The sequence below is a fragment of the Ornithorhynchus anatinus genome, chromosome X5 (assembly GCF_004115215.2).
Source record: "Ornithorhynchus anatinus isolate Pmale09 chromosome X5, mOrnAna1.pri.v4, whole genome shotgun sequence".
Classification (NCBI taxonomy): domain Eukaryota; kingdom Metazoa; phylum Chordata; class Mammalia; order Monotremata; family Ornithorhynchidae; genus Ornithorhynchus; species Ornithorhynchus anatinus.
In genome coordinates this window covers 64,494,555-64,514,164 of record NC_041753.1, presented here as the reverse complement: position 1 = coordinate 64,514,164, position 19,610 = coordinate 64,494,555, and the positions used below count along the sequence as shown (strand labels likewise).

Sequence of the window (19,610 nt, the reverse complement as noted above, 5' to 3'; positions counted from 1 at the left end):
TGTCTTCTCATATGCTGTCGAGCCATTTCCGACTCATAGCGGCTCCATGGACGCATCTCTCCCGGAATGCCCCAACTCCATCTGCAGTTGTTCTGGTAGTGTATTCATAGAGTTTTCTTGGTAAAAATATGGAAATGATTTACCAACGCCTTCTTTTGTGCAGTAAACATGAGTCTCCACCCTCGACTCTGTCCTGTACCAATGCTGCGCAGCACAGGTAAATTTTGACCTGTAGCAGATGGCTTTCCACTCGCTAGCTACTGCCCAAGATAGAAATGGAACGGGTGTGCCTCTGCTTGACTCTCCCTCCTTAGCCGAGACTGGTAGAGTACTGGAAACTCTCCAGGAATGATCCTGAGAGGGGTACTGATGCATTAATCGAGACCAAATGAGGAAAGGGATGGGAAACAACAACAACAACAATAATAATGTAATTTTAAGTGTTTACTATGTGCCCATCAGTAAACTAAGTGTTGGGGTAGAAATGAGATAAGAAGATTGGGCATATTCCCTGTGTCACATGGGGCTCACAGTCTTAATAGACATTTTACAGATGAAGTAACTGAGGCATAGGGAAGTTCAGTGACTTACCCAAGGTCACACAGCAGACGAGGGACAGCTGAGATTAGAGCCCATGTCCTCTGATTCCCAGGCCCATGCTCTTTCCACTAGGGCCATGCTGCTTCACAGAAAGTACTTTCTTACTGTCCACCAGGTTGAAATTAGAGTAGAGGGGTTCAACTGAGCTTGAAAAAGGAATTCGTGACTGCCTGGGTAAGAAAACACTGGAGCATATTTCCAAGAGGTTGTGGAGGTGGTTCTTTTTGTTTGTTCTGGTTCATCTTTGTCTAGACTGAGCTCCTTGTGGGCAGGAAACATGTCTACCAACTGTATTGCATTGTCCTTCCCAAGCTCTTAAAGTGGTGCTCAATAAATACCACTGATTGATTGATATATAAAGAAAGCTCAGCCATCTGTTCTGGCTAATTTAACTAGTCATCTGTCTTCACCCAACATTATGATCCTTCCCCTCCTTCTCCAGCTGAACCAGACAAGATAATAATAAATTTTGGTATTTGCTAAGCATGCAGTATGTCCCAGGCACTGTATTAAGCACTGGGGTGGATACAAGCAAATCAGGTTGGACACAGTCCCTGCCCCATGGTCTTGATCCCCATTTTACAGATGAGGTAACTGAGGCACAGGGAAGCAAACTGACTTGCCCAAGTTCACACAGCAGACGAGTGGCCGAGCAGGGATTAGAATCCACGACCTTCTGACTCTCTGGCCCGTGTGGGATCATGCCAGGTCATACCAACATAACCTGTGGATGAGAAAGCTTATAAGCACCTTCTCCCAATCCCTCCCTAACTATAGGTTAGTGACAGGCTGAACAAATACCACCCTCATTATTTATTATGAACTCAAGCAGAAATACCCGAACGTGCAACAAAGCTAACAGCTGTTCTGTATGCACTTTTAATAATAACGGCGGTATTTGTTAAATGCCAATCGGTGTACTAAACACTGAGGGATACACAGGATAATGGGGTTGGACACAGTCCCTGTACCACATGGGACTCACAGGCTGTGTAGGAAGCAGATCAGGTTTTGAATTCCCACATGATAGATGAGGACACTGAAGCCGAGAGGAGTGAAGTGACTTGTCCCGGGTCACACAGCAGGCAGAGCTGGGATTAGAACCCAAGTCCACTGACTCCCAGGCTGGGGCTCTTTCTACCGAATCCTTGTTTCACTGCCCACAGAACTGATTCCTGCGACAGATCTTTGTGTCAATTACGTGCGGCCGGAAACTCCATCTCTACAATTCATTTCAGTGTCGGCACTGCACTCTGCATGTCACTGGGAGCCTCACCCCAAAGAAGCCCCCAGGAAATATCCACGGTCCCTATCAGAAATGGTTTTGGCTCCAGTTTAGGGACAAATGTTTTTTCCTTCCCTGACCCACTTTTCAACTTACATGCACATAAGGCCTTGATGATTCATAAGTAATGCTTTTCATTCAGAGAAGTGACAGAATCAAGTCAGGGATTTGAATGAAAATCTCACAACCCCATTGAAGCTGCAGCTCTGTCGGGAAAGGTGTCAGTCAATCCAACGTATTCTATTTTTCTAGTGGAGGTCGTTTTCATCAGATTTCACTCAGTTGGGGTTTGGTAAGCACGACCCAAAAACCTTTTCCCCACCGGCCCGCTGTTCCCAAGTTCTCCTGGCATGGGGCAGACACAGAGTTAGAGAGTAGACACTGTACTGTCCATTCTATTGTCCTCTCCCAAGCTCTCTACTCACAGTAGTCGCTTAATAAATCCCGCTGATTGAGTGATGGTTGGATTGGGTGCCATTCATTAGTGTACTTATCCTTTCCAATCAAATGTATTTATTGAATGCTTAGATTTTTCTAAAACACCATTTGGTCCACATTTCCCCATTTCTCAAGAACCTCCAGTGGCTGCCCATCCACTTCCACATCAAACAGAAACTCCTTATCATTGCCTTTAAAGCACTCAGCCAGCTCGCCCCTCTTACTTTACCTCACTGCTTTCCTATTACAACTCAGTCCACACACTTCACTCCTCCAACGCCAACCTAGATAGCGACTGTACCTCGACCTTGTCTATCTTGCTGCCGACCCCTTGTCCATGTCCCTCCCTGTGGCCTGGAACTCCCTCCTCTTTCGTATATGATAGACCACCACTCACCCCATTACTAAAATGGCATCTCCTCCAAGAGGCCTTCCCCTACCAAGCCCTCATTTCCCCTACTCCCTCTCCCTTCTGTGTCACCTCTGCACTTGGGGTCTGTACCTTTCAAGCACTTGATATCTCCCCACCCTCACTCAGCCCCACTGCACTTATGTGCCTATTCAGAATTTGTTTTAATGTCTGTTTCCCCCTGTGAACTGTAAGCTCCTGCTGGGCAAGGAACAGGCCTACCAACTCTGCCATATTGTATGCTCCCAACTACTGAGTACAGTGTTTTACTTAAGTAATACAGACTAAGTGCTCAATAAATACCATTTATTGATTGAATGATCCATCGATTGTATGTAGAGAAGTGGACTATGTGCTTGGGGGAGTATGATCTAGAAGAGGAGGCAGGCATTCAATTCAGTTACAGAGAGGCAAAGTCATAGAATATAGGGGTAGGTACATAAGTGCTATGGGGCCGGGGGGAGGGGTCAGTAGCAAAGTGATTAGGGGGTAGAGACCCGCGTGAGTAGGCGATGCAGAATTTTCCCACCTTGAATTCCTTTTAACCCCTTCTGCCCATTGTCTTGCTCTTTTTGGCTTACTCCATATTCCCCAACCCCTCCCACTTCCTTTTTTGATTTAAATGACAATTCTGAGAATCACCCTTCATGTGGCTTTTCTTATTATCGAATTTTTGACTAATTTGGGTGGCTGGTGGGTTAAATGTATGACTTCCTGTGCTGTCTGATCAATGCCAAGTTGTAGTGACCCTAAGCTATGGTGCAACTTCAAGAACCCTGCCATAAGCATAGCCGGCGGTCCGTGCTGCCAACCCCAGGGAATGATGGGTTTTGCTGCTGTGCACCAACAACTCCCTCAATAACTGCACCCTACCCCCAACCCACCCTTCTTTCCTGGCATTGGCGAAGGGTACCAGTATAGCCCTCAGCAGGTGAGGAAAGCAGAATCCCTGAGCAGCCACCATCCCAGAAAAAAACAAAAAAACAAACCCTGTTTGCTGATCCCCAGTTGGTGCTTTTCCTCTAGACTATAAGCTCGTTACAGGCAGGGAACGTGTCTACCAACTCTATTATATTGTACTCTCTCACTTAGTACAGTGCTCTGCATCCAGCAAGCACTCCATAAATACAATTGATTGATTAATTTTTGAGCACCATCAAAATTCCATTTCCATCAATTAAAAAACAAGGTTTTCATCTAGCCTGGCCTCATCTCACTTTCACAGGAAAGCAAACCTTATTGGGATTGGGGCAAGCACGATGGGGATTCGGACCACAAAGAAAACAACTTCGCAAGAGTATTTTTCTCAGCAGGTGGCATGAATCCATGGGTCCTCTTCAACGCCAGATTGCTATATTCAACACTAATCAAAACTTTAGCAGGTAGGAGAAAGCTTGGGGGATCAGGTCCCATATAGGAAAGAGTATAAACCAATCCTTAGTTTGGAGTGGAGTGAAAGAGAAGTGTCCATTTATGAGGATTCACCTTTATCACAACATTTGTGTTCTGTCACTTGTCTTGCACAATGTCATGGTGATGTGTTCGAATGCTAAGGCATTCAGGTTCCACGGTTCTGTCACCAACAGAGGATTTCTCATTTCACTTACATAGAAGGTGTTCATATGGTTACAGAAAAAGAAGCCAAAGAAAGGACTTACAGGACACCTGATCTAGACCTCAGAAGCCCAAGCAACCCCCTGAAGAACGTGCTGTATTATGGGCACGCTGCAAACGTCATTTGATTTGATTTGAATTTTTTTCTTTAAGCCAAGGCAACACAGTACAGTTTTATTGAAGTTAGGGTCTCCCTCCCAAAAAATCACTGGACAAGAGTAATAACATCTATTGGTTTCTTGCTGGGTGGCAGAAATGCTGGACTCCAAACACCAGAAGAATCATGGGATCTCAAGAATGGTTTTTGGCACTTGGTTCAAAAGCAGATGCTGCAGGTACATTTTTTAGGAGATTGTTCATGATGATGTCCTTCACCAGAAATCCTCATTTTGATTGTAGATGAACAAAAGGCAGGAAATTCAAATGCTGAGTTCTCCCAGAAACCAAAATGGCTCCCAATGGCTCAAGCAGGATTGGGAGTGGTTGTGTTTCCCATTCATTTAAATCCCTAAATACAGGTTCTTAATAGGATTGACTCCAGGCCAACCTAAGAACCAGAATGTGGAACAGACTATGGGGTTGTCATGTCTCAAGTTTCATAAATTCCCTGTGTTCAAAGGGGGTTGGAAGGCACCATGAGGACCTTCACAATCAGCAGCCAGCTTTGAGGGAAGCAACGTGGCCTAATAAGATGCCAACTCGTTGTAGTATTTGTTAAGCACTTCTCTGTGCCAAGCACTATACTGAGTCCTGGGGTAGATATGAGATCATCAGACAAAGAGCTCACAGTAGTTCACAGTGGAGGGAGAACAGCTATCGAATCCCCATTTTACAGATGTGGAAACTGAGGCTCAGAGAAGTGAAGTGACTTGCCCAAGGTCACCCAGAAGGTAAATGGTGGAGCTGGGATTCAAACCCAGGTCCCCTGATTCCCAAGCCTGGGCTCTCTCCACTAAGTCACCCAGACCACATGATGAAGAGTCAGAAGACCTGGGTTCAAATCCCAGTTCCATTGGGAGGTTTAAGGGGAGTGTTGCATTCTTGATTTAACTTTGCCAAGAAATCATGTCTGGAGGAAGGACTGGGCAGTATTTAGGGAGCCTGTTATTTTTCTCAGATTCTCCTTAGCTGTCAAGGTTGAGATCAGCACTTGATAAAGTTCCTTTATGTGCGTGGGGGGCAGGGTTAAACATCTTTTCCCGGAAATGGCCAAATGACCAAAATTCACATAGAGGCTGAGACTAAGGAAGGGGATGTTTTTTTCTCTCCAGAAAGCCACTTGAAAACAAAAACTTATAATGGAAGAAACCTCTCAGGCAGAACTAGAGCACTGCTGCTAAAATGCTGTAATAAATGATAAGAGGCTTTTTAATGGGCCCAGAGTTGCCAAATAAGCTACTGTCACTCTTAGTTCTCTGGGAAAACTGGACTAGACTGGGGGGGGGGGAATCAGTATAACAACTTAAGAGCAACTCTCGTTCGAAAACCAGCTTATGTGCTCACGTCACAGATGGGAACCAAAGACAAAACTGACCACTGAAAAGGTGCCACAGAGACCAAATCTCAAGACCTAAAGACAGAAATGAGATGGTGTGCGTCCAAGAATGCCGAGACCGTAATCGATTGCTTTTACCTCTCCGCTCTGTAAGTTTGCACTGAACCCTTGTCAGGAGCACTCAAAACAATGGCAACTGCAGACTGTGTCCGTGGGAAGAGGTGGGGGAAAAACTGTGTCTGGTTCTGAAGTTCGATGCCATGGGAATAGTGGGCATCCTAAATTCATTTTTCTAGCTCTTAGACTCTCTGAACATCGTTGGCAAAGGGGCTGCTTGCCCAAGGAGCAGAATTCGGTAACAGCAGGTTTAACACTGCACTAATAATTCTGCAAGGCAGCGTTCAAACCACAGAGGCTTTTCCTGAACTAACTAGGGGACTTTGGAAACTCCAACATTTTAGTGAAGGGTGTGTGGAAGATGCAGCCTGTCATTTCCCAGTTCAAAACCAGCTTTTACAGAGTTGAAAGGAATAACAACCATAATACCAAGTGCTTTCTCTGTGCCCTGGCACTGAATTAAGCACTGGGGTAGATATGAGGTAATCAGGTTGGACACAGTCCCTGTCCCACGGGGGGGTTCACCAAGAAGGAGGGAGAACAGCTAGTGAATACCCATTTTACAGATGAGGAAATTGAGGCCCAGAGAAGTGAAGGGACTTGTCCGAGGTGGCACGGCAGGCAGGTGGCAGAACCAGGAAGAGAATCCAGGTCCCCTGTCTCCCAGGCCCGGGGTCCTTCCCCAAGGTAGGGCGCTGCTTCGAGCCTCAAGTTTACCTTAGAGCAAAATCTTGAAAAGCCCGCATAACTGCTAGTCATCTATTTCATCCGTCTAATGATCTCCAACTTTCACCAACTTTCTCCAACTTTTTGGTCTTTCAAGACAAAGAGACTTCCGACGACCTCACCACTACCTTTTCAAAGACCTTGATAGGCCAGCCAGAGAGGTCTAAAGAACTCAAGGCCTCTCACGATTCAGAGCTAGCTGGCACAGGCCAGGCCCACCAGGGTACCGAGCACCTAAGTGGGTCCTTTTCAATGCAGCACTGTAGGACAGCTTGGTCATTCGTCTATGTACCCAATTCCTCTCTGGAATGTGTTTTAGTGCGTGCCTTCCCTGCTAGACTGCGAGCCCCTTGAGATCGGGGATTGTGTCTACCAACTCTACGGTACTCTCGGGAGCTACTAGCAGATACCGCCACCTCCTTCTTCCACTGCATCGGACAAGACCACTTCTATCTCCCTGTCCAACTGGAACTGCTGAAAGAGCGTTTGTCGGGTGATGGGAATTTGATTCCCGCCACGCTGCCCTCTGTGTAGTATCCCCGGATGCTGAATGGGACGGAAGTAGGAAGTCCTACCTGGTGAGGCCACAGGTTGCAGGCTTAGACTGGGGCCCAGTTCCACACTAAGTGGGAAAAACCTCGTGGGAAGCAGCATGGCCTAGTGGATAGAGCACAGGCCTGGGAATCAGAAGGACGTGGGTTCTCATCCTGGCTCTGCCACTTGTCTGTGTGATTCATTCATTCAATAGTATTTATTGAGCGCTTACTATGTGCAGAGCACTGTACTAAGCGCTTGGAATGAACAAGTCGGCAACAGATAGAGACAGTCCCTGCCATTTGACGGGCTTACAGTCTAATCGGGGGAGACGGACAGACGAGAACAATGGCAATAAATAGAGTCGAGGGGAAGAACATCTCGTAAAAACAATGGCGACTAAATAGAATCAAGGCGATGTACATTTCATTAACAAAATAAACAGGGTAATGAAAATATATACAGTTGAGCGGACGAGTACAGTGCTGAGGGGATGGGAAGGGAGAGGGGGAGGAGCAGAGGGAAAGGGGGGAAAAGAGGGTTTAGCTGTGGAGAGGTGAAGGGGGGGGTGGTAGAGGGAGTAGACGGAGAAGAGGAGCTCAGTCTGGGAAGGCCTCTTGGAGGAGGTGAGTTTTAAGTAGGGTTTTGAAGAGGGGAAGAGAATCAGTTTGGCGGAGGTGAGGAGGGAGGGCGTTCCGGGACTGCGGGAGGACGTGGCCCAGGGGTCGACGGCGGGATAGGCGAGACCGAGGGACGGTGAGGAGGTGGGCGGCAGAGGAGCGGAGCGTGCGGGGTGGGTGGTAGAAAGAGAGAAGGGAGGAGAGGTAGGAAGAGGCAAGGTGATATAGAGCCTTGAAGCCTAGAGTGAGGAGTTTTTGTTTGGAGCGGAGGTTGATAGGCAACCACTGGAGTTGTTTAAGAAGGGGAGTGACACGCCCAGATCGTTTCTGCAGGAAGATGAGCCGGGCAGCGGAGTGAAGAATAGACTGGAGCGGGGCGAGAGAGGAGGAACGGAGGTCAGAGAGAAGGCTGACACAGTAGTCTAACCGGGATATAACGAGAGCCCGTAGCAGTAAGGTAGCCGTTTGGATGGAGAGGAAAGGGCGGATCTTGACGATATTGTAAAGGTGAAACCGGCAGGTCTTGGTAACAGATAGGATGTGTGGGGTGAACGACCTGTGTGACCTCGGGCAAGTCACTTCACTTCTCTGGGCCTCAGTTCCCTCATCTCTAAAATGGGGATTGAGACTGTGAGCCCCAAGTGGAACAGGGACTGCGTCCAACCCGATGACCTTCATTCAATCGTATTTACTGAGCGCTTACTGCGAGCAGAGCACCGTACTAAGACCCTGTATCTACCCCAGACCTTAGTACGGCGCCTTGCACATAGTAAGCGCCTAACGGATACCTCAATTATTAAAAACATCGTAGGGCAATCACTTGAAAGGTTGGCAGGGTATGGACCTTCTGGATATGTGAATGCATGAGCCTAACGGCTCTGGGAGATGTCTCTTCCCACTCTTTCCTCCCCTTAGGCCTGGGCAATACTGGAAGGTTTAACCGTGTCCATTTTGCTTGGCCACACCAACCCTCGAAGACCAAACTGAAATCTTGTCCTCATGAAAAGCCACTAAAGGAGAAATCACCCCCAACTCCAACCCCCTCCACTGGACAAATGAATTTAGGAAAATGAGCATCCTAGAAGTTACTTATGTTTAATGCTTAAAAGTCTGAATGCACAAACAATAATCTACCATTATAGAAGTACCGGTGGTCAATACAATGCAGTAGAACTATGTACAATGCACAATTTAGTATCAAAATCTTTCTACACTGTAGAGTATTACGAAACTGTTAATGACATCAAACACTAAGCACTTTAAGACACCATTTTTGTTTTTCGCTACCACATCTGGAACGTCAATGAACAGTCCATTTCAACTTGCAGCATCAATCCATTTCTAGTATGAAATTAAGTCATTTTCTACTTATACAATAAAGTTGATCTACACGGTTCTTTTGATTTTGATCCATAGCAGCAAAGGCACTGTACATCAGCAGATCCACAGACTTAAAGGATTTCTTTTAAAGCATTCGAACAAATCAAATAAAAAAGGAATCACAGATCATAGTTGAACAGCAACAACAACAACAACATAAAAAGATAACACAATGTCTCTGGCACCTTGGCACAGCCCGCGTCCTTTCGAGACACAGAAAGTCCTTGTCCCGGGTGAGATTCCATTCTCTTTGCTCTCTAGAAGGAGGATTCTGGCAGATACTACCTCTGCTGTCCTGGCTCTGAGGCTTGGCTGGCAAAGGGAGCGGAATCTCTTTCTGTGCAGTTTCCCAAACAGCAGGCCAAACGTTTTCCTTAGCCTCTTGTCACCACAAAACTGCCCAAAGGCGCACACCTCATTTTTAAAGAAATGTGGAAAAATATCCAGGAGGGATTGAATTGTCTCTTTGATGCCAATGTTACTTTTTGTATGTCTATAATACAATCAGAAGACAAAGTTAGGGTTGAGCCAGGCTCTACTGAAACCACTGAATGGTCAATGAGAGCCAACACAGAATTTCCCTATCAAGAGCTGTGTCTTTTGCTCTCTCGCCCTCTATTGCTCTCTCTCTCTAGCAACTGCATTCTCAAAGGGCAGTAAGCGGAACTTGAGTCCCACGCAAACTAAATCGGTCTGATAGATCGAAATGTGCGACGAGCTCGGTGTAATTTTCATTACGTAGTTCACTTTGCCCAATACTTCCTTTAGAGAAGTAGCCAAACACCATACTGCCTCCTTATAGCCTTAGCACCTCTGGCTAGAATGTACCTTCTCACTTGATTATCTTTCCATTCCCAGCTATGGCTTTCCTCTTGCTTCCACTGTTTGTAAACAATTTAAGTTGGCCTGTTGCCCCCATCAGATTGGAAGTTCCCTAAGGAGGGGACCAAGTGGGAATGGTAGCCTCTCAAGCTCTCAGTACAGTGCTCTGCTTGTGTAGACTGTCAGCTCCTCGAGGGCAGGGATGGAGTCTATTAACTTTAAAGGACTCTCCCAAGCGCTCAATACAGTGCTCTGCGCACGGCAGGCATCCAACGATACGACCGACTGAATCACTCCCACCCTAATATTAAACGGTTCCAATCGACTTTGGACGCAACTTCTGATTGGTCACATTTAACCTTCCTCCCTTCCCCTCCCCACTCCAGAGTGCCAAAATACAACTCACCTTCAATCCCCAGGGCGGAGCTGACAGCTTTATTTAGTCAGTTCCTGGTTAGAAAGTCTTCATTAAACAAAATAAATATATTACAGCTATAATACACATTGAAGATTCAGTTCACTGTTAAGTTTGTTCTTCCAAGTAGATATTTGAAGATTTGGTATCACGGGGTCATTCACAATTTAATAGCAAGTGGGAAGGGATGGGGAGGGACATGAATGAGGGAATGAACTCCACAACTGTGATGAGCACTTGAAGTTCTTGGGGTAGGTAGGAAGGAAGGAAGGAAGGGTGGAAGGAAGGGAGGGAGGGAGGGAGGGAGGGAGGAAGGAAGGGAGGGAGGGAGGGAGGGAGGGAGGGAGGGAGGGAGGGAGGAAGGAAGGAAGGAAGGAAGGAAGGAAGGAAGGAAGGAAGGAAGGAAGGAAGGAAGGAAGGAAGGAAGGAAGGAAGGAAGGAAGGAAGGAAGGAAGGAAGGAAGGAAGGAAGGAAGGAAGAAAGAAAAGTGCTACAAGGAGGAGGAGTCTTGTTTGCATTCAGATTTGTCCTTAATAAATAACTTCATAGACTGTAGCCTTCTTGTCCCCGGAACCAGTGACAATGTATTTATCATCCACCGAGATGTCACAGCTAAGCACTGATGAGGACTCTTTGGACTAGAAAAAACAGAAAGAAATTTATGAACATTGTCCTCCCCTTTGGCCCCCCATAATGGGAGTACAAACCAAAGAAACCAAAAAGAAGATCGTTTTTCCCAAGGAGCCTGGGACCCTTTCTCGATAGTAGCTACCAGGAGGTGGGAAAAATATGATTTCCTGGGGGTTAACAATATAGGAAGTGGGAGTCTTTTCCCCCAACAGACTTCTTTCTAAAAAATCCTTGGAAACTATGGTCAATTTCTGGGAAGCGGTTCCTTAGTTCTGGTTTCTGAGCCCATTTATCAGCTCCCTTTTGCCAGGATTCTTCACCACGGCATTCCCAGTGGTTTTCAATCGAGTGTCATTGAACTGCAAATCTACTGTTTGACAAGTACCCAGAGTAATGATTCTTTTTCATGGGAAAAGGACCCAATTGAAAAAACCTCCTCCCCTGGCACCAGCCTCCTGGATAAGGTGTTGACATGACAGAATTTTTCCTCTTTATAAAACCTCCTCTTTCACGTCTCTTTAATGCCAGGCTCTGTTTATTAGGAAGTTTCTATCGAAAGGACCCACCCATGCATTCCATTGCTGGCAACGCTGTTTGAAAATAAAGTGTTCAAGAAGCTACGAACACAAATGAAGTATTTACCTGAGGATCATGCAAACTGTACCTAAATGCGCTATCTAGAGTCTAGATTGAGAAACAGGCCGGAAATGAACTGTTGATACCTGGAATATACTGGCCCCATAAGGTGTTCTCCAGGCATTAAGGAGGTTGTCCTTTCCAGTGCTGACAAACCACTTGCCTAGAATCAAATTGTTGGAAACATCAGACTTTAACTCTTTACACCACCCGGTTCGCAGATCAAAATGGAAGATTCACTCTCTTCTCTGGGAATTATTCAAAGAGGCTCTCCTAGTTGCAACCAGTTAATCTAGTATTTACTGCCCCAAAATCAGTGTGGCTCGGTAGAGAGAGCCTGGGCCTGGGAGTCAGAGCACCTGGGTTCCCATTTTGCTTCTCACTTCACTTCTCTGTGCCCCAATTTCCTCATCAGTAAAGTGGGGATTTAATACCCACTCCTCTTCCCCCTTAGACTGTGAGCCCCATGTGGGAAGGGGGCTGTGTCCGACTGAGTCATCGCGTATCGACCATGGCGCTCAGCAGAGTGCGTGGCCGGTAGTAGGCCTTGAGAAGCAGTGGGGCCTAGTGGAAAGAGCACGGGCCTGGGAGTCAGAGGTCCTGAGTTCTACATTCGGATCTGCCACCTGTCTGCTGTGTGACCTTGGACAAGTCACTTCACTTCTCTGTGCCTCAGTTTCCTCATCTGTAAAATGAGGATTAAATCCTCCTCCCTCCAATTGAGACTGTGAGGCCCACGTGGACAGAAACTCTGTCCAACATGATTGTCTTGTATCTACCCCAGCATTTAGTACAGTGCTTGGCGCACAGTAATTATAATATTTTGGTACTTGTTAAGTGCTTACTATGTGCCGAGCACTGTTCTAAACTTAACACATGCCACCGTTACTATCATTATTATTATCATTGCTAATAATCATTCACACTCTGTGATCTTATCTCTTGACACATAGTTATCAGGAGTGATATTACCTTGGCTCCCTATATTACTGTTCTCTAAAGAGGAAGTTCACCGAATTCATTTAAGTCCCAGCTCTAAAACAGAAAAGAGAAAAGCCCCAAACCTCCCCAAAGACCCAAATCAAATTCCCCCAGAAAATGAACCGGCCACAGGAGAGGACCAGAAACCAGTTCCATGCATGTTGGCTTACCACAGTGGGCAAATTTGAGTGACAGCACACAGCTCTCGTGGAGATGCAACTGGTATTTGTCTGGTTTGGTAACGTGGAGCACCTCAACGTTACTGTTCTCCATCCCTACTGCAAGCCATTCTCCAGTCGGGCAGTACCCCAGTGAGAAGATCTAGAATACAAATGAATGCGTTGTTACCTACATTGGAGTTTGGGGGTGATCTAGGGAAATCAACCATTGCGAACCAAACCCCACCTTAAACTGTGAGGGTAAAGTACAGTGTCTAACTCCATGATTCAATTTCCCAGGCTCAGCTCTGGAACAAAAAAATAACTTCTCCATCGATCCCTGAATCCAAGACTCGCTGGCAAGTGGGAATTTTTAGTTGCCCTTTAATACAAAGGGGTCCACCCTGGGACTTCAATTTCTGTTTTCAATCCATGAAAAGCAGCGTGGTCTAGTGGGAAGAGCCCAGGCCTAAGAGTCAGAGAACCTGGGTTCTAATCTCCACCCTGCCACATATCCGCTGTGTGTGACGTCGGGCAAGTCACTTCACTTCTCTGGGTTTCCGTTTCCTCATCTGTGAAATGGGGATTCAATCCCTGTTCTCCCTCCTCTCTAGAATGCGAGTCCCTTGCGGGTCAGGGACCGGGTCTGACATGATGATCTTGTATCCAGTCTGTGTCGGGGGACTGATCTGCATAAGAGGAATTTGGTTGACCTACAACTTTGTCCGGGCATCCTATTAGCTGTACCAATCCTGAGTCGAAAGGGTTGACGTGCGACCCAACATGGCACCGCCTCCCCTTTGACTGATGTCTGCCAGTCATACGATGCAATCTGACCACCCCTCCAGCCACGTCCCTGGCGGACTATTCAAAGCCCGGACAGCCCTCCTCCTACGGTCCTGGTGGCAGTAGCGGCAGTTCTCTGCACCCCATCAGGAGACCCCCAGCTGTGATGGCACCGACTGGGAACCCCCTGCCCCTGCCACGGGTGTCAGCTCTGGAGGAAAGTCCCGCCTCCCCCTTCAATGCCGCCCCCCCGGTCAGAAGGTCGGATGACTCTGTAACTTTATATAGACAGCAGAGCAGGAGGTGCTATGAACTGCTCCTTTATGAGATCGCCTTGAAGGATTTCACCCGATTAATGATTCATAGTGCAAAATGAGCAAAATCCATCGTGGAATCCTTGTATCCACCGCAGCCCTTGGCACAGAGTAAGCGCTTAACAAATACCACAGTGATTCTTACGATGATGATGATCATTCAAGGCTGAAGGGGCCAGATCAGTCACCTGTGAGGTGAAGTCATGCTGCTGGAGCTGCCGCCCTTCTCGCAGGTCCCAGGATCGCACCGTGTTATCCAAACCCCCCGTCCAGAGCTTGGTGCCATCGTTAGAAATGTCGATACAGCTGGCTCCATCTGTGTGGCCCTGGAACTGCCTGAAAGAGCCCAAAAGAGGGGGTGGGTTAGGGTCTTTGGGGTGAAAAGAGCCGTCAGGTGAAGTCTTCCAGTCGATTTCCTGAGTGTTTGGGTTCAGTGTGGGGGCCCAAGCTCATTCTCAGAGTGGCTCGGTGGAAAGAGCCCGGGCTTGGGAGTCAGAAGTCGTGGGTTCTAATCCTGGCTCCGCCGCTTGTCAGCTGTGTGACATTGGGCAAGTCACTTCACTTCCCTGTGCCTCGGTTACCTCATCTGGAAAATGGGGATTAAGAGCGAGCCCTTCCCAACCTGGGGGTCGAGACACCCCCACCTTTCCAACGGTGGCGGTGGCGGCCCTTACCTGACCAACGTCTGGTTGTGCAGGTCCCACACGGCAATGTTGCCGTCGCTGCAGCAGGAGAAGCAGACCTTGGAATCGGGGCTGATGGCCAGGGCGTAGCAGGCGGGGGCTGAGGACGTCAGCTCCGCTTTGATCCGCGGAGTGGGGGCTGCCAGGTCCCAAATGGACAGCGTGCTGGCTTCCCCTCCGACTATGAGGGTGCGGCCGTCGGGGAGCAATTTACAGGAACGGATGTAGTTATCTCTGTTCTGTGGAGACAGAAGCCATCAGGAGATTACTCAGGAGGAAAGGAAAACAGCATTAACATGAGAGCAGAAATCCATAAAAGTATTGTATTCCCTCCTGGTTTTAATGAGCCATTTATACTTATGACAATGATAAAGTGGATTAATGCCAGAAAATTACATGACATTAGGGAAGTACTTAAACCTGAGCTACAAAATTTAGTAGTGTGAGATATTTAATCTTAATTAGCATCAAACTGCAAGGCCGAGCCCAAAACCCAAACAATCCCAGGCTCCAGGAATTCACCGACACGTATGGAAGAAGTTGTGTCTTCCGGGACAGCTCGTGGAGACCCTCAGCCAGGAAAAGAGGGGAAACCCTTCTACTGGGTTGTGGAGTTGGAGGGTATCAAGCGTTTAGAGACCTTATGGACACTGGCTGCCTTTGTACAGAATTGAACTTCCTGCTTTAGGAGGCAAGACCCTATCCTGAATTGACAGTTAAACCAAAAGTTTCTCCCAGTCGTTTTGAACAACTGCTGCAAGCACAAACCCAGAGAGCTGCAGGGCTAGTGTGAACGACTTCTTATAACAGGTGACGATGAGAATTTGGGGAAAATTCATGTGGGAAACTGGAGCAAAAGCTGTTGCTTAAATGGCCAAGTCTCGAGGACAGTATTTATTAATGCTATCACTGGCAGGGACCAGGATGAAGAGTTTGAAGGCAGCCCTCTGGAAACCATTTCTGTTTTCAGCCTTTTTTTTTTTTAACGTGATAGGACTGGTCCTCACACGCACGTCAGGTTCTTTGTCCTAGCACTGTTTCAAATCCGCCCCTTCACAGTCAGTATTGAATGAGCAGGACCCACTGCCCACTGATCACAGCGGGGGGAATTAGAATTAGATCCGGTCCACCAAATGTGTGCTGTGTGACTGGGGGCAAGTCGCTTCACATCTCTGGCTCAGGTACCTCATCTGGAAAATGGGGATAATAGTGTGAGCCCCATGTGGGTGGCCACGGGGACAAACAATGCGAACACAAAAGCAGCATAAAACACAAGGACACCGGGAAGACACCCTACCAACACCTCTAACTGAGTGCCACCGACCAACAGGAAACCAGCCCTTCCCAGCCCCGCCCCTCCCCGAACACCTTCCCACATGGAGCTGGTGATCACGTACCAGACAGTCCAGCTGAGAGACGGGGCTCTTATTGCCGGGTTGGCTGATGTCCCAGACTTTAACGCATCCCTTTCCCCCGGTGTACACGTGCCGGGTGGGGTTGCTGATGGTGACCGCACACACCACTTCTCCGTGATTGAGGGTGTTGATCTGACGGGCATGACGGGGGATCCCGGGGCCGATGAGAGCGTCGGGGGGGAAAGGGACGGGCTGCATCTGACCATCGGCACTGACGTGGAAGGAATAAGCTCTGAAGAGGAAGGGCAGGGAGGGGTGGGAGAGGAAAGAGAAGACTTAACTCAGTGGCAGCTTGTGTCTATTGAAGATGAGGAAAAAAATTTTTAAAAAACGAAAAAAATAAAAACCAAAACAAAGAAAACATTAATTTAGAGTGCCCACTCAGATTCCTGGGCTAAAAATTCCACCCTCATTGCCGGTGCCACCGCCTGGATATTTCCCAGTTCACAACCCACTGGACAGAGCCCGATAAGTGCCCACCACCAAGGATTCAACAGTTGGACTTCTCCAGGTCCAATGGATTGAAACAGACCAGAGCCCATCACACAACTTGGTTCTGCTGTCATGGAGAACCCTTCGTTTTGTGGACTCCCAAATGTGACATGGCAGAGCGGCACAAGGACCCTTCTCTGCCCAGGCCAGTGGTGGCAAAGCCAAAGGGCAGTGGCTTGTGTCTATGACTTGTTAAATATTCCTGGCCACAAAAACAAGGTGGTCGGGGGTGGAGGGATGGGGAGGAGGGAACTGGACTCGGCCCTTTCTGTTCCAACCTCTCTCTTGAGCACTGGAAGATGAGTTTCGGGAAAACTTTTAGAATGTTTTCTTCTCTTCCTTTAGCCGTAGGGGCAACTTCTGAAGTAGAAGGGGAAATCTAGTTCTGCTTCTTTAGAAATGAGACCCCGATGACATTCGAGAAGCAGCGTGGCCTAGTGGCTAGAGCATGGGCCTGTGAGGCAGAAGGACCTGAGTTCTAATCCCAGCTCTACCACTTGCCTGCTGTGTGACCTGGGGCAAGTCGCTTCACTTCTCTGTGCCTCAGTTACCTCATCTGTAAAATGGGGATTAAGACTGCGAGCCCTAAGTGTGACAGGGACTGTGTCCAACCCGATTACCTTGTGTGTACCACAGCGCTTAGAACAGCGACTGGCCCATACTAAGCGCTTAACAAATACCACAATTCTTAATCCCATTAGAATGAATGAACGCTTGCTCATTTTTAAGAAAATGATATTTGTTAAGCACCCCAATTCACAGATGAGGTAACTGAGGCACAGAGAACTTAAGTGACTTGTCCAATGCCGTCCAGCAGACAAGTGGTGAAGCCGAGATTAAGAAGCCAGGCCCTCTGTCTCCCAGTCCCCTGCTCTTTCCACCAGGCCACGCTGCTTCTGAACACCATTCAGCCTAAACAGACAAGGAATCCCTAGACTGTAAACTCATTCTGGGCAGGGAATGTGTCTGTTTTATTGTTATACTGCATTCTCCCAAGCGCTTAGTACAGTGCTCAGCACACGGAAAGAGCCAATATGACGGATTGATTGGATTGGTTGAGGGCTAGGGAATGAGTATTACTTTGCTTGGAACCGGAGTGAATTTTCATTTCATTTTCAGATGGTATGTTGCACAAGTCAGAGGTACAAGGGATTAACACACACTACTGAGAAGCATGGGGGTTTTATTTGAGGGGACGGGAGAGTTTATTGATTTAGCCCCAACAATGGTAAGATCTAGACTCTCTAGCAAGCCTCAACCCTACCTCCTGAGGGCAGCAAACACACCTCCCCGGGGAAAGGGTCATAAATAGGCGCGCGGCATGTACAACCAGAGATCTGACATTTGACCACGTCATACGACTTCATATTTGCCCAGCCTGACATTGAAAAACCCAACTCATTTTCTTGCCCCAAATTACCCATCACCTCCTTTCAGCCAGCGGAGGTTAGCGGGGAAAGAGTGGGATGAAGTCCTGGCAAAGCTAGAGAAGGGAAGTGAAAGGTTTATAGTGTGGATGGTCCAAGTGGCACATCCCTCCCCCGTTACCCCCCACCCCAACCTCCGTGATCTCTTTGGGGCACTTTGCACCAGCTGAGTGAGGTTGGGGTTGAGTCGCCCGGACTCCACGGGATCGTGGCACTAGAATTAATCCGTGGAGTAGGGGAGACTCAACCCGCCACAAAGGAGCCCTGCGTTCACCCACCCCGCTATTCAACTGGGGACAGATTTTTGGAATCTCTTTATTGCTCGAGAGGGACCAAAATGTTCATCTGCAAATGGACCGATGCTATTGGCCAATCAGTCGGCTGAGTGGCCACAGGTATCAGAGACATGGCATGAAAGACCTGATGACAACTGGCAGGGGACAGTCGAGGGAGACAAAGCCAGTCTCCATGGGTGAGAACACCCAAAACCATAAATCCAACGGTGGGAAGACTGGCATCGACAAGGCGATGGGGGGTGGGGTGGCGGGGAGAAGATCGAGGATTGTGCTTCCGGAACGGGAGGAGTATTATAGGATGGGGTCGAACCGACAAAAGGCTCCGAGGCAGGGGAGGAAGAACGGGGGTGCCGTGGGGGGCAGACTGGGCTAAAACAGAGCAGACAGAAAGGGATTTGCTGAGTGGGTCTTCCCCTTCTGAGCTCCAGGGCTGGGAATCAAAAGTCAATCCTTTATACCCAAACTCCTCGCCAGGCTCTCAGTGAGAGAATCTGTTCAGAGTAGGTCACCTTTTCTGAAAAGTTCCTCTGGGAATAGAACTTAGCTACAATTCCACCCCTAGACAGCTGGGCTGTTGGGCTCCACGGCTAAGTCCAGAATCGATGGGTTCAAAGCAGAGGCAGGGGAGGGGCTACTCACGGTTTTCCGCCGGGGATGCCTGTCAGGTTAGGAGGGATTGCTGGCACGCGCATGTGATGGTGGGGATCAAAACCAACCTGCAATTTCCCCGCAAAGCAGAGCAACAAAAACAAACACAAGCCACGTGAACTCTTTTTCTCGCTTTTCTCCACCTGCCCAGCCAGGTTATCCTGAGGCAGATGGACAGGGCTTTGGTCGCCCCCTCCGCTCACATCCTCCCCAACAGCCCCGTCTCCCCGCACACCCACCCACTGAGCCTTCAGCCGGGCCCAGAAGTCACCGCAAGTTGGTCAGGAGGGATGACGTCAAAGAAAACCTACCACTGGAGATCGTCCGTATGCGGCAGCTGCAGCGGCTGCAGCGGCCGCTGCGCTCATCTGGGGAGAGATGTTATGTAAGCCGGCGTACGCAGCTCCCGGACTAGTCAGCTCTCCGTTCATTCCAGCGTGCGGCACAATCCCAAACGGGGCGGGGTAAGGGCACGGAACTGCCATGGGGGTCCTCAGGCCTGAAGCTTAGACAAACATAAAAGAGGGTGAAATGCAACCCCCCCACCCCCACCCAAAGCCCCAAAGAGCCAGGAATCAGACCCGAGACTCATCCGCGGGATAAAAACCAATACGGTTTGTGACGGAAATCAGATGTCACCCAACAGTTCGACAGTTCTCAAGTCCCCAGGGTCTGACAGTGAGATCATC

At 48.3% G+C, this 19,610-nt stretch overlaps 1 protein-coding gene, 1 long non-coding RNA gene and 1 other non-coding gene across 11 annotated transcripts in view; all 3 read right to left on the bottom strand.

Moving 5' to 3' along the window:
• Positions 1–227: 227 nt before the first annotated feature.
• LOC114808556 lies at positions 228–364 on the bottom strand. The gene has a single exon (XR_003756403.1). It is a non-coding gene; the product is annotated as a small nucleolar RNA SNORA7 (small nucleolar RNA).
• An 8,550-nt stretch (positions 365–8,914) lies between these two features.
• LOC103170390 lies at positions 8,915–10,745 on the bottom strand. The gene is made up of 2 exons (XR_486141.3): positions 10,447–10,745; positions 8,915–9,711 (listed from the first exon to the last, which is right to left on the bottom strand). It is a non-coding gene; the product is annotated as an uncharacterized LOC103170390 (long non-coding RNA).
• A 137-nt stretch (positions 10,746–10,882) lies between these two features.
• TLE4 (TLE family member 4, transcriptional corepressor) overlaps positions 10,883–19,610 on the bottom strand; it is a 127,667-nt gene continuing 118,939 nt past the window's right edge. For 5 of the 9 annotated variants that reach the window (XM_007668214.4, XM_007668213.4, XM_007668215.4 and 2 more), the window contains 9 exons: positions 19,233–19,426; positions 18,913–18,989; positions 17,971–18,033; positions 16,041–16,290; positions 14,635–14,882; positions 14,149–14,296; positions 12,873–13,023; positions 11,808–11,884; positions 10,883–11,093 (listed from right to left, as the gene is read on the bottom strand). In XM_007668214.4, the coding sequence (XP_007666404.1) occupies positions 10,986–11,093; positions 11,808–11,884; positions 12,873–13,023; positions 14,149–14,296; positions 14,635–14,882; positions 16,041–16,290; positions 17,971–18,033; positions 18,913–18,989; positions 19,233–19,426 (1,316 nt within the window). In that variant the 3' untranslated portion in view covers positions 10,883–10,985. The remainder of the gene's footprint in view (positions 11,094–11,807; positions 11,885–12,872; positions 13,024–14,148; positions 14,297–14,634; positions 14,883–16,040; positions 16,291–17,970; positions 18,034–18,912; positions 18,990–19,232; positions 19,427–19,610) is intronic. The other 4 variants (XM_007668217.4, XM_007668218.4, XM_001511796.6 and 1 more) reach the window with 1 other exon arrangement.